The sequence below is a fragment of the Toxorhynchites rutilus genome, chromosome 3 (genome assembly GCF_029784135.1).
Source record: "Toxorhynchites rutilus septentrionalis strain SRP chromosome 3, ASM2978413v1, whole genome shotgun sequence".
Lineage (NCBI taxonomy): Eukaryota > Metazoa > Arthropoda > Insecta > Diptera > Culicidae > Toxorhynchites > Toxorhynchites rutilus.
The window spans coordinates 1,102,374-1,115,522 of NC_073746.1; the positions used below are offsets into that span (position 1 = coordinate 1,102,374).

General features: G+C 38.7%; 1 protein-coding gene across 6 annotated transcripts in view; it reads left to right on the top strand.

Annotated features, from left to right (window-relative positions):
- The window catches only part of LOC129772840 (rap1 GTPase-activating protein 1), a 280,874-nt gene that overhangs the window by 145,976 nt on the left and 121,749 nt on the right, over window positions 1–13,149 (top strand). The window contains exon 1 of one of the 6 annotated variants that reach the window (XM_055776348.1): window positions 10,962–11,555. The exons of 3 other annotated variants lie outside the window; for them this stretch is intronic. Coding sequence is in view for 2 of the 3 variants with exons in the window: in XM_055776346.1 (XP_055632321.1) it covers window positions 11,918–11,991 (74 nt within the window). In the remaining variant the exon portion in view is untranslated. Of the gene's footprint in view, window positions 1–10,961; window positions 11,556–11,631; window positions 11,992–13,149 lie in introns of those variants that run through there. 2 more of the 6 variants (XM_055776346.1, XM_055776347.1) reach the window with 2 other exon arrangements.

Here is a 13,149-nt window from a genome sequence, read left to right on the forward strand (position 1 = left end):
TTTAGGTTAAAATTCAAAAGAGTGCATAGTATGGAAAGAGTTCAATCATCCCCTGGAGAATCAGAAAGTTTCAAGCATTTAAGACAGTGGTACTCAACCTTTTTCTCAGAGGGTCCAAAAACACGTGCTAGTCATTGTGTCGCGGGCCATAAAAATATATATAGAGAACGAAGGATGTGTCCAAAACACGACCACAATGTTAACGTGGAACCAGGAAATTATAACCGGCGAGAAGCACACATCTGTCATTAGACAGAGCTCTTTACACAAACTTTTGGTTGCACCGAGAAGGAATGAATGAATGCTCTCATTGAGTGAGGGATGCGAACGTTTCGCGTAAAAATAAGACGTCAATTTGAAAAGACTATCATATTACCTCTCATAATAAACAGGTACTATTGATTGCTCACATTTTTTTGATTCATTGCTTTGGAACAACCTTCACCTTCAATTTTTTACCGAATAACGCAGGATTCACCGCTTGAAAGACTCTGCACTTTGACGCCACTTTGAACACGAAAACTTTGTTCGAATTCACGAAAATTGATCAATCGATCGAAAAAAGTCACCAATATGTAATTACCGATTTATCAGATGCCAGCGGCAACAAGGCTTTCCAAATGGCCTTTCTCAAGACCAAGTATTTAGTTTAGTTTTCCAAATTGGTATTGCTTTAGGTCTAGAGGCGAATGAACTGAGAAAATCTGAGAATATGTGAAAGCTTCTATAATTAAAATTGCACCAATTTTAAAATTCAAAACAATTCTTCAGTTGAAAGTTTTGGTGGCCCTGGAAAAGGCCCCTTTGGTATGGTTTTGTAGAATCCTTTGAAGATAGGTGATTCATGATTCATGATTCATTGTACACATCGCTAATGCACATGGCGAACGCAGTATGCTTCGCGAAAAGTCTTCTCATGCTAGACACAGTGCGATCCGAGGCGATTTTATATCTGTTCGCCCATCACCGATATCCGTTTGATAACACATAAAATCAACAACATCGCGCATATTCTGAGAATGAAATTTGAGGCGAATAATCTTGCAGATCCGTTCGACGCGGTACCAAAAAAGAAACTGAGATTGGCCAGGTGGAGTACAATATTTATAGTGCTTTCACGGCCATCCAGTGACATGTATTAATCTTAACTTCAATGGACTTGCAAACATATTCATAGTTTTGGGTGATTTAACATAAATTTATAGATTTTTATGATTTCAATAGTTTGCTTTTAATGCAGTTTCTAAGCTAAGGAAAAAAAAATCGTGGGTCAATAAGTAACGAACATCACTCATACACCTTTCATCTTTCGAAAATGATTGTCATACCATTGTCTTCGTTCAGCCTACAAAGAGGTAATAACGCTCAAATCTTTGGATCCCAAACGTAACGCTCTCGTTTTTGAAATTTTAAACGTACACCCCAGTACAGGTGCAGAAATGATGTGGTGCAAAAATACAGAAGCACTCTCCACCAGAAATCGGCACGATGCTTCCACCGAACAAAATTGCACCACTGTTTGCAATATCTCTCATCCATTCTTCTTTTGTATCGAGCAAAACAGCTGTGTCTGACAACAGCATTGAGAAAGACTGCTGCCTGCTAACTGGAGCAAGACTGTGACTTCGATAATGATGATCATAGTTTGAACTATAGAGGCTTTTAAAATTATAAGATTTTTCATCTCTAGTCTAAAAGCATGGACGTAAGTTTGACGTAGGACTGTGATTGTTCGGAACAATTGTTTTTGAAATGTAATTCTACTCATTGTTCAAAAATCTGTTATTTTAATTCTTTTGAACCTCCGAATGGTGGCCGTGAAAAGGGGCGTTTGACAGGAGGTTCAATTGGCTGACTGGAAAAGATTAATGAATATCAATGTTTATTAACGTATCTTCGTTAAATTTACAACGAGATGACGCAGCGAGTAAAATGATAATGTTTGACTTTTTTATATTCGTTTAATTTTTTTAGGAAAATCATATTTTTTCATCAAATTTCCCGGTTTCAAGTATTTTCTTATGCTGAAAAGGTTAGAAAATCATCATTTTACATTATTCCTTCATAACATATGAGCAATTCCAAATGAAATCGACAAATGACAAAACATGAGTATTTTTGATTCTAATGAAAGTTTGTATTCCGTTTGGATTGGCGGAAATATGAGTTTTCCACAACAATTGGGATTTTTTTTTTACTCAAGTGTAACTTTTGAATTTAGTTGATTTTAGTAAGAGAAAGCTTTGATAATTTATGTCATATGGGTCGTAGTCGTATTTATGTTAAAACATGGAAAAAATGTACACTGAGAAAAAAATAGTACTCTTTCATTTTATTTACAAAAAATAATTGTAAAATAAAATGCAATATTTAAAATATGTATATTTTTAGTTTTTTAAATTTGTTTATATGACTTCTATAGTCATGTAGAGAATTTAAAAAAATGAGTCAAAGATGGTAAAACTATTTTTGACGAACTTTGTGGAACATCGATTTTTTATGAAATTTCGAAACTTCGAAATGTTGTATGTTAACGATCATAACGGTCACAAATTATGAATCCTGATGTGATTCAAAACAAAGAAACTCTTTATCAATCTCGTTCTAAATGCAGTCATTCTAGAAATATTTAAAAAAAATATGTCTAATTTATTGTCTTTTTCATAGTGAATAGGTTCTTTTAATATGTTTGTGTTATTGTTTGTGTTTTACCATCATGTTCATGAACTTCTATGAATTTGCTTATAACTTTCAACAACTTTTCCAAATACATCATTATAGGAAAAATATATAGTCAGTCAGTCAGTCAGTCAGTACAGGAGTCACGTTGAAAAACATTTGAAGACATGTGGGTTTCAACAGAATGTTTTCCAACATGACTCCTGTACTGACTGACTGACTGACTTTATATGTTTTTCCCATAATGATGTATTTGGAAAAGTTGTTGAAATAGAATTTTTTTTATTTCAAGAATAATGAAATAATCCTCATTGCAAATATTGCGATAAGATTGAAACTAACATTTGCAAATCTTTGCGTTACGATTTGGATGAAACTTGCGAAGTTCATTTCAATTTGATAAGACTTCCACCAACTTGAAAAACAGAGAGAGAGAGAGAGATAATTATTTGTATTTTATCACTTATTGCTTGATATCTATTTTTAAACGTTAATAGTATTTTATCTCTATTTTATCTAATGGTGTGAAATGGGTGTGAAATGGGTGTGAATAATTTCTCAGTGTTTTAGAACACAATAATAAAGATTTGGATCCACGAAACACATCTATTTTTAAATTTTTTCTAATCATTTTGCAAATCAATTGCAAAAAAAGTTCTTCTAAGCACGCTGAGTACATAAGAACAGTTATTTCACAATGATAGAAATTTCGATTTCCAATCGATTCGACAGCACTGTCATTATCATTTCCAAACGCACATTGCAGGGAGTAATTTTGAATCCACCCCATGGCTGCCTTCCACAGTCTACTCTGGATTGTTATGATTACATCGCAATTGCTCTCGGAGCAGTGCCATCACATCATCACCACACACACACACGGTCGCGTAAGTGAGGTGGTGTCGTTAACATTGGCAATGATCCATCTTTGAGCTATGATGTTACGGTAATTGCTCAACTTTCTTCAAAGGGGGGCCCTCTAAACGGCGATGAACCTCTTTGCGTATTAATTGAATAGCGTACTTTTATCCCATTCGCGCAGAGCCGCCTTATCGCATAGATCGTCATTATCGGATTTACCTGTCCATTTGCATACCCGTCTCGGGTTGTTCCTCGCGCGAAATAGAAAGTGCTCCGCCGTTCGTAATGATTTCGATTTCAACCGATGCACTCCTCTCTCACTATCCCTTGTGGACTGATTTTCATTAGGAATTAATTTTCCTGTCGAGGTTCGTAATCATCTTTGGGTGCACCCTTTCATTTTTGGTGACGCTGTCGAGTGTGATGCGTGCGGTTAAATAGACTTGGAAGGGGATTCAATTCCAAAAAAAACGATTAATTTTGATATTTTTTCCAAAAAAGGGTAGTCTTTTTTTCGAATCAGGGGAATCAAATCGGATTTGCTTTTTCATGATTGTTCTTTCTCTTCTTTCTGGCCTTCATTTGTCGATCGTGAATATGCTTCGAGGTGGAAAACCGTGTTCCGTAACGACTCTCAAATTAATGTTTCGACAAGTTCTTTGTTGTTTTGTTCACGGGCACGGGGGTTGATTTGTTGGACTTTGTTCTGAATGTGCGCGATAATTCTGATTTATTATTGGATCGCAATTTGGCACATGCGGCTGGAAACGGTTCGCAGCTATACAAAAACTCAGTGGCCAAACTTGTCAGTCACTCATTTGTTCCATGTCCCCATCTGCCCTTGCCGGAGATCGGAAGATGTTTTGATAAATGACGATAATCGTTTCGTCATTTGTCGCCGGCGTAAACGGTAGATAGTGTGTTCAACTATCATTAATTTTTGTTTGCTGGAGTGTGGAGTTACTTGTTGTTTCACGGTTGATTTCTCCAGAAATAATAATTAATGATTTTGGTAGCATTCCAAGTTATTGCTGCACTGATTAATAATGATCGATTCTTGAAATGGTGTTGCATGATGGCAAACAATGAACAGCGTGAAAAAAAAAACTTGCGAGTTTTATGTTTATTTGAGGTGTGATGGCCCGGGTAACTAACAATTATTTTTTACTTTACACATTTTATACACAACAAAATAAACAAATACACTACAGTACACTTTACACACAATACGGCACCTGGAAACGAAGAGTAAAAAAACGTGTTTTTTGTTCTAATTTTTATATTTCAACCTCCACATCAAAACTGTCTTGGAACGACTTTTAGAGCCTTTTAACATTTTGCGGACCGCTCACGAGATTTCTCGTGTTTCGCGTTCCGTCTGTTACGGATGGAACACGAAATAACGCGTGTTTTCTACACTTCATGGTTAAATCCATGGTCTGCCAAGAATCTCACAAGGCCTCTACCGATGGTTCGTCTTCGTCTCATCCACACCGAAGAAAACGATCTCATCCGTAGCATTCGAACAAATGAAGCGTACAAGTTTGCCCCAAAACGTGCGGTCCTTAATGTGTTAATACTACTCAAAGTTATTGATGGGTTTTCACCCAAAAACTTAGGATTTCAATTTTAGTTCACTGAATTACATAAAATAACATAGTTTTGGAAATCCCACAATATGTAGAGTCAAGTATGCTCTTTCAAATTCCGTTAGCGAACATTTCTTACGTTCGCCCCAAAAAGAATGACACGCGAATGAAGAGGGCGTTTTTTTTTGAAGAAATATCAAATTAATTTTGCGTAGAGTTAAGATATTGACAAGTTTTGCATCACAAAATGCTCTAAAAGTCTTCTGAAGATAGTTTACATGTAAAAGATGCAGTATAAAAGTTAGAGCAAAAAAGCCGTTTTGTTTATGGAGACCCTAACGCAACTTAGAAAAAAAGCGCTATATCGGTTATTTCAAGAGATAGAAAAAAAACTTTGTTCTAAAAAGTTTTCTTAAATAACTAAGGCTATAACATTGTAGAACATTGTAGAATATATATATATATATATATATATATATATATATATATATATATATATATAAAGGGAGTGTCACATCAAATTGCATCACGGAAAAAACGCTGTAGAAATTTAATTTTTAGGAATTATATCTTCAGCTTTCGCTTATAATTAGATAAGAGTGTATAGATCACGTTGGCCATGCTTCACTGTCAATTTTTCGTAAATTTGGAAAAATGTCGTCGAACGAAAAAGAGCGTCGTGAATTAATCCTGTGCACTCATTTCGAGAATCCGGAGTTGTCACATCGGGACATCGGTAAGATGCTGGGAATCGTTCAATCCACGGTCAGCAGAGTACTAAAACGATACTTCGAGAACCTAACCATCGACCGGAAGGTGAAGAACGGCAAAAATGGATGCTCCGTCAGTGAAAAAGCGGACCAAGCAGCGGGAGGGCCTGCGTACATACAAGGTTCAGAAGGCTCCTAACCGCGACGAAAGGCAAAACATGGTGGGGAAGACGCGAGCCCGGAAGCTGTACACCGAAATGCTGACGAAGCCGCATTGCCTGGTAATGGACGACGAAACCTACGTCAAAGCGGACTTTCGTCAGCTGCCGGGCCTGTTGTTCTTCTCCGCAGAGGACAGAGGACTCGCTTCGTGCCACTATTCAAAGGACGTGTTGGAGTGGTACGTAGCCAACGGGGTCACCTTCGTGCCAAAGAAAAAGAACCCGCCCAACGCGCCGGAGCTTCGCCCAATAGAGAAATATGTGGCGATTATGAAGCAGGCCCTCCGGAAGAACCCAAAAGTTGTCAAATCGGAGGCGGACTTCAAGAGAAAATGGATTTCTGTTCAAAAAAAACTACAACCTGACGTTATAGATCAGTCAGAACCTTATGGACGGGGTAAAGAGGAAGGTGCGAGCATACGGGCTTGGGCTCGAAGTATGAATAAAAAGAAAATGCCAAAAGTTGTTTAATAGTTTTTATTTTACTGTCTAAAATTTTCAAAAGGATCGGTCTACTGGGCGAATTTCTACAGCGTTTTTTCCGTGATGCAATTTGATGTGACACACCCTTTATATATATAAAGATAAGAAAGTTTGAATCTTTATTTCACCGTAAATGTTGGTCACCCTATTTTTGACAACATCGAAATAAGCGCACTATCATATGCAACAACTTTACTGAAGGCAGTTTTCGTCTAGAGAATAACTGTCGAGCTCTAGATGCTAATTTCCACATAAATGCACCTCCTGGACCATTTTCATTGGCGGAGAGCGACGAATAGGAGAAGAGCTAAAACGAGAGAGTTTTTATTTCTCACTGGAGCGGTGTTGCTAGTACGACTTTGCGGTCTATATGAATATATGTATTGCAATGGATAACAGCGTTAAAAATAAAATAATAATTTGACTATCCTTCCCTGAGCATCTAGCTAACTAAATATTCACATAGTTTGCACTAGCTGACACTTTTGGGTCAGGTTTTGTTGCTGTAAATAAATATGTATCATTCTTTGCGTAGTCCGTATGATTCTGCTGCTTCATGATGCATGGAGAGGTTCGACATGTAATGCGTTAGATGCAAAGAAGAATATTAACTTTCTACACCGAAACCGTTTATTTGGTTTGGTTTGCTTGCTCGTGTATCATGAAGTGCGAACTGAAGCAGAGTTGTCTCGTTCTCTTTTGTGTCAAGATTTGTAGCATGTAAAAGCAAAAGAAAAGCACTTGGGGATAGAGGCGAATGAACTGAGAAGTTGAAACCCTCTTAAAGTCAAAAAGAAGAAGAAGAAGAAGAAGCACTTGGGGAAATGACTTCTGTAAGATCATATTTGAACAAACGAAAGCGAATTATTCAGTGAAACGGTCAATTGGCAAACACTGATAGGAAGTAAGAGTGCAAATCACTTCGGGTCGATAGGGTGTTGTGAAGGAAAGATGTCGCACACCGTAGTACGATTTTGTTCGAAACTTCAAAACCGTGGTGGAGGAACGATGATACGATTTTCACACCATTCAATATCGATTTATCGATCAAACGCACACATTGTTATTGTTTTCACGCATTGTCAATGGTAGATTGGAATTGCTATTTTAGTTTTCTTGTTTATTCATTACAAATATGGAAAAGATGTGGTGTAACTCATATACAATCGCCTGTAACCGAGTGTGTATATTGTTCTCGCGAGGTCAAGAACTAGTCATGAATCAACCATCTTTAGCTAATTCTACAAAATTATGCAAACCAATGGCTCTCTTCAGGGCATTCTACTATAGAGTTGATTCTAAAAATGTTATGTATTCTTAAATAACATTCGGAATAATAAACGAGCGAATTGAATTAAATTGGACCTTTAAACTCCCTATATTTTTTTTCATGCCATATTCGTCACAAATCTTTTTATCGGGAACCATTTTATTACATGACATTCCAAGAATTAAAAAAAGGAATATTTTAAATTCTCGATACATATGTTGCAATATTTACCTTGCGTTCGTAGAATAATACAGAATACAACACGTAAGTTTTTTTTCTTTAAATTTATTTGAGGTGCCTCAAACATAAACCTGAATCGCCTTTTTTGAACACTCAAGTTGTAAAACAAAACCTCTCCCATCGGATACTTAGCATTCAATATATGCAGACGTTACCGGAAAATCGCTTCAGAAAACAATAATAACAGAAACAACCGTTAAAAAAGTATAATCTCACAAGTAGACTAGAAATACTGTGAAGCGGGAAAAACATCACGGTACGGCAAAGCAGGCGTTAAGGTTGTGTGCCACATAATTTATTGAGGAATCACCGTGAATATCGTGCTGGAATGTTATGATTTGCTTGGTTTTGCGTGCCAGTCGCAAAACTGCCTTTAACAAGGATGTCATCTGCGCTAATCTTTTTTTTTTTTCCAAAATATATATTTTTATCAAGGCTCATATGGCGTTAGCCTGACGGGGCCGGAGTTCAATATTTTGACAGTTTTTCTTATTATCTATGTTAGTAATATGTAACCGATTACTCGCCGTCGTCTCGAGGTTAGTATTACAAGTGTTCTCGTAATTGGGATGTTGCTGTCTCCAATGCTCTGTACGTGTGCCCGACACGGGATACTTCCTATTGGGATGCAGCTGACCATTAATCAGCAACGCCCCCCTAGTATGTACCCCATATCTAGCGTGGTGCGTCTTCTTGCGCTAATCTTGTTCATACAGAAACAATGCAACTCTTTTCAAGGTTATTCTACATATCCTATAGTTACACTTAGGAGCCTATTTTATCAAATTCCGTTAGAAAATCCTATTCAGTTTGAACGAGGAAAGTGTCACCCATATCTGGGTGACGGGGCGACGAACGTGTTAATTAGTCATCAAGAAAATGAATGTCGTTCTGGAATTTGTATGTGATTTAGTTTCGCTTGTCAGAAGCAAAACATTCTCCACTGAGGATGACAGCTGTGCTAGTCACGAGCATGAGGAAGTAATGCTTCTTTTTTCGAGGCCAGTAATAGTGACAAAAAGCGTTTCTTTTGAGAATAGCGCGAAATGTTGGATGATATGTGTTTATATATTTAGCAGTTTCTAGTCACGAATGTAAGACCATGTATGCATGCTATGTTGAACGCCTGTTTGGTGCTGGTTGGTTCACGCTGCACAAACGATGTCTAGAGGTACGATTTCGCTGAGGGAAAACTAGATAACATGTTGCCATTATTGTTGTTTTCATGCGATGCCAAAGAAAGATTCATATAGTTATGAGATGTGGAATAATGGTTCTGATGCAACAAGTATACATCGCCTGTAGTCAAGTGTACATCAATAGCGAAAAAGGGCACCGGAATAACATTTGAGATGAATTTTCAATGCATTGTTTGCAACACACGATCAGCTTGTGTATTGTTTTGCGAGGCCAAGAATGAATCATCAATCAATTAGCGTCGATTGATTATGAAGGGTCATTTCTAATTATCATTTTAGAGTTACCAACCCATTCTACTAAAATTTCGTAGCATTCTAAAATAATATTCGAAGTTATAAACAAGCGAACTGAATAAATTAACAGCGTAGTCTTACGTCAACAATGCGGTCGTGTCTTGGACAAAACCTCCTAAAAAATTTTATCAGATTTTTTACCTACCTTCAGAACAATATCGTTTCAACACGAACACTTTCTCGGAATCGGGGTAAGGTACTTGAATAGAGAAAATTTCAGGCTTTCGTCCAACCGAAACATTTGAGAATCGCTAGATCGGTCTGATCTGGAGATTCCTTCAAAGTCAATCTTTTCTAACATTTATCTGCCGTATCTTACATGACATCATCATGACTAACGACACAAATAATTAGCTATTGTTGTCACAAAAAGAAATTATTGGATGTTACACAATTTGAATTCTTCAGTTACCTGAAATCTCATCAGTACAAGCAACAAGGAATCGATTTCATGTTATTATTCACAAGAATCATAATGATTTGATAGGCCATAACAACGATACCAATTCCAATGATCTGAATGAATAATGTCGTCGCGTATTTCGTCGATACAGACCGTAATAAACTCCAGAAATGCTGGATAGTGATCTGTGTCTCGGCCATTCACTTGTTTTTGTATTTATTTCTTGGTTCGTAAAAATGAAACCGCTGCTTTCCAAATTTAATTTGATAACCCTGAGAAGAGGTCATGTGCACAATTCGGCTTCACTTCACAGCTTTGTTTGTTCTGTTTCAAAATCGTGGCAAGAAGTAGCCAAAACTAGCCATTATCCTTTTCTCAATTTTCCTTGCTTTTTTTTCAAGACTTCATTCAAAATCAAAATCAGATTCAGTTGAAAAGATTCCTTCATTCATCATGCAGTCCGGTTATATCCATCAAATTACACATCATTAATTTAATTGCCGCTAGGCCTAAGCTGTGCATTCAGAGAGGGGCCAATAGCTCTAGTGTCCGAAAACGAAACTTTTCTCTTCGTCGTCTTGCCCACATGTTTCCAGAGAATTAAACCACTGCACATTCCTTCTAATCTCACCCTTCGCCGTAAGCCGCTGTCTCGCGTAGCGACCCGAGCATCGTGTGTCTGCGCGTTTACCTGGGTCGTAAAAAATCCTGTTTCATTCCAGTCCAGTCCGCACGCCGCGCCGCGCCAACAAACGATGGGGTTCCAACAAGAAAGCAAGGAATTCGAATAAAAACAAACCGATCCGATCGACTCGGCTGCTCGAATCCACTTCGTTCGCCCGATGAGAACTGCTCGAACCCGCTATATGTGAGCTGCGCGTATTGCTTTTATGCTTTATGCTATCTCATGCCGAAGGGTGGTTGTGTTTGTGTGCGTGCGATTGGCTCAATGTTTTCATCGCTACGGGAAGCAGCGAGGCTGCGATCGATGGTTGCGAACGAATGGCATGGCAGTGTGCATCCAGCAATCGGTTGATGAGCATATGACGATTAGCGGAGAGTCGGAGCGTCGCTTCGGAGGGATTCGTAAGCGTAGTGTTTTAGTGCTTTGATCGGGCGGTGCATTCGAAGAAATTATGTATTTTGCGAATGTTAAGAAGTGCGACGATAAAGTGGTTATAGTCCAAACCAGATGTACCTGAAGAAGCTACACAGAGGAAACGTTGGACAGTGTAAATTACAATGAAAAAGGCAGAAAATTGATTTTTTTTCTTTCTACCAATTCGACCGGAAAAGAGTGAGAAGAGAAACGGAGATTATACTGTGCCTAGTGATAGAGATTATTTCTGTCTGCTTGATTGATCATTTGTCAATCTACGATCGATTTAACACGGCCTACTGAATAGTGATTAGACGTTGGCGCTATTGGTGCCAAGCCGATTATTCAATGATTTATCTGCGCAACCGTGAAAATCATCTAAGGGTGCCACGAGTGTTGTTGTGTTGCGCGCCGACCGTTGGATTCTTGTTCTCGTGGCCCTTATGACCAACTGTTACCGCTGACTTACCTTAGACCCTGTCCTCGACGCCCAGTGAGCTTATAAAAGTGAGTGATTGAGGAGAGCTGTACGTGGAACATTACCACAACCACATTATCGGATTAACAAATCATCTGTCATCCTTCATCTGTGGCTTAACTGCACTGACTGACACGCAAGTGCACGCAAGGCACCCTTGATCATCGATATGATCGACGCGATCAACTGAATTTATAATCGACTTTGAGAAGAATCTGCGCGTTGCGCACAAGATGTTGCTCGTGTCAATTTAATACCGATAAGTCGATTGTATCGAACAATTGTTAAATATTATCTGCTGGATAGCCTTCTCGCAAATAACAACGAACCGGAACGAGAACAACGACCCAGAGAAGGTTATCTCAGAAGTTTAGGAACACAAATCACACAAATGAAATACCTTAGCTCGGGACACCGGGAGTCCTACACCCTGGTCGTTCGTAAGAGGTACATGAAACGACTGATGTATGTACATATTTTTGTGTTTTTTTCTTCTTCGTGTGCAATCTTCGTAGTTTCCCTAGAGTTGTTTCCTTCCCGTTTGTACTTCCCACATGTCGTCGCCATACAATAGAGTAGCAATGCATGATCGATAGTGTCCGAATAGTAGCAGGATTCCACAGGAAAAAAAGTATGCAAAGTAATGCTGTAGCTTATCAGCGTTGTGTGTAGGATGATAAAAGCCTGTCGAAAAAAGCCGCAAGTGTTTCCACTTCCTCCGTTTGATTTCTTTCCTTCCTTCCTTCCTTCCTCTGTGCGTTGACTGTTTCAGTGTTTGTTTATTAATCTTTCTGTTAACAGCATAATTATATGTACGATAAATTGCGGCTTATCGATCCATCGCAGGGGGTGGTGGATGAGTTGGATGCACTTTGGTGTCGAAGGAAGTGGTGGTACCAACGAGAGGGACGAGGGGCAGCAAAAAATTTAATATAATTCTCAGCGTGAGCTAGAAATTCGCTACAGACACTGCTGAGGCTGATGGGACAAAAACTGGAGAGGAAAAGTGTTTCTTTGTCAACGCAGCAAATAAACAACGTCATTGTTTAGTTTTTCCCGTCTCTTGCCCTCCCGAACAGTTTTCACGCGTGTGTAAAACTATCCTGCGGCGATAAAAATCTATTCGCACCGAGAGTCCCGACACGACGATACACACAGTTGCCGGCAGGATATTTGTTCCAACAAAATATAAGCTCTATCATCGTCTCCAACGGACAGACACCGGAATGGTGGTGGTGGTGATGGTGGGAAACAGAATCGCATTCAGAAATGGAAGCATTAATTTGTTTACTTACGAGACACGATCGCAGGCAGTGTTTGTCGGTCACCTCCGGCCCTCGGAGAGTGTCACACGCACAAACCGAGGGAGGGGGAAGGTATTACAAGCAATTAGTCATTTACTCACTTCCTAAACGCTGCTACCGCTTCTGAGAGCGCTGTGAGCGATATGGAAATTTACGGTCCCCAGGGGAGTGAATGCGTTCGCGACAACGACAGATCCGTTAAGTGCGATATGACGGAAGTGTTACAATGTTCCGTAAATTTATGACGTGTTGAATGCGAAACGGATAATTAATTTCTTTTTGGGAAAAGCGAACACAGTTGTATGTGAGTGTCCTGAAA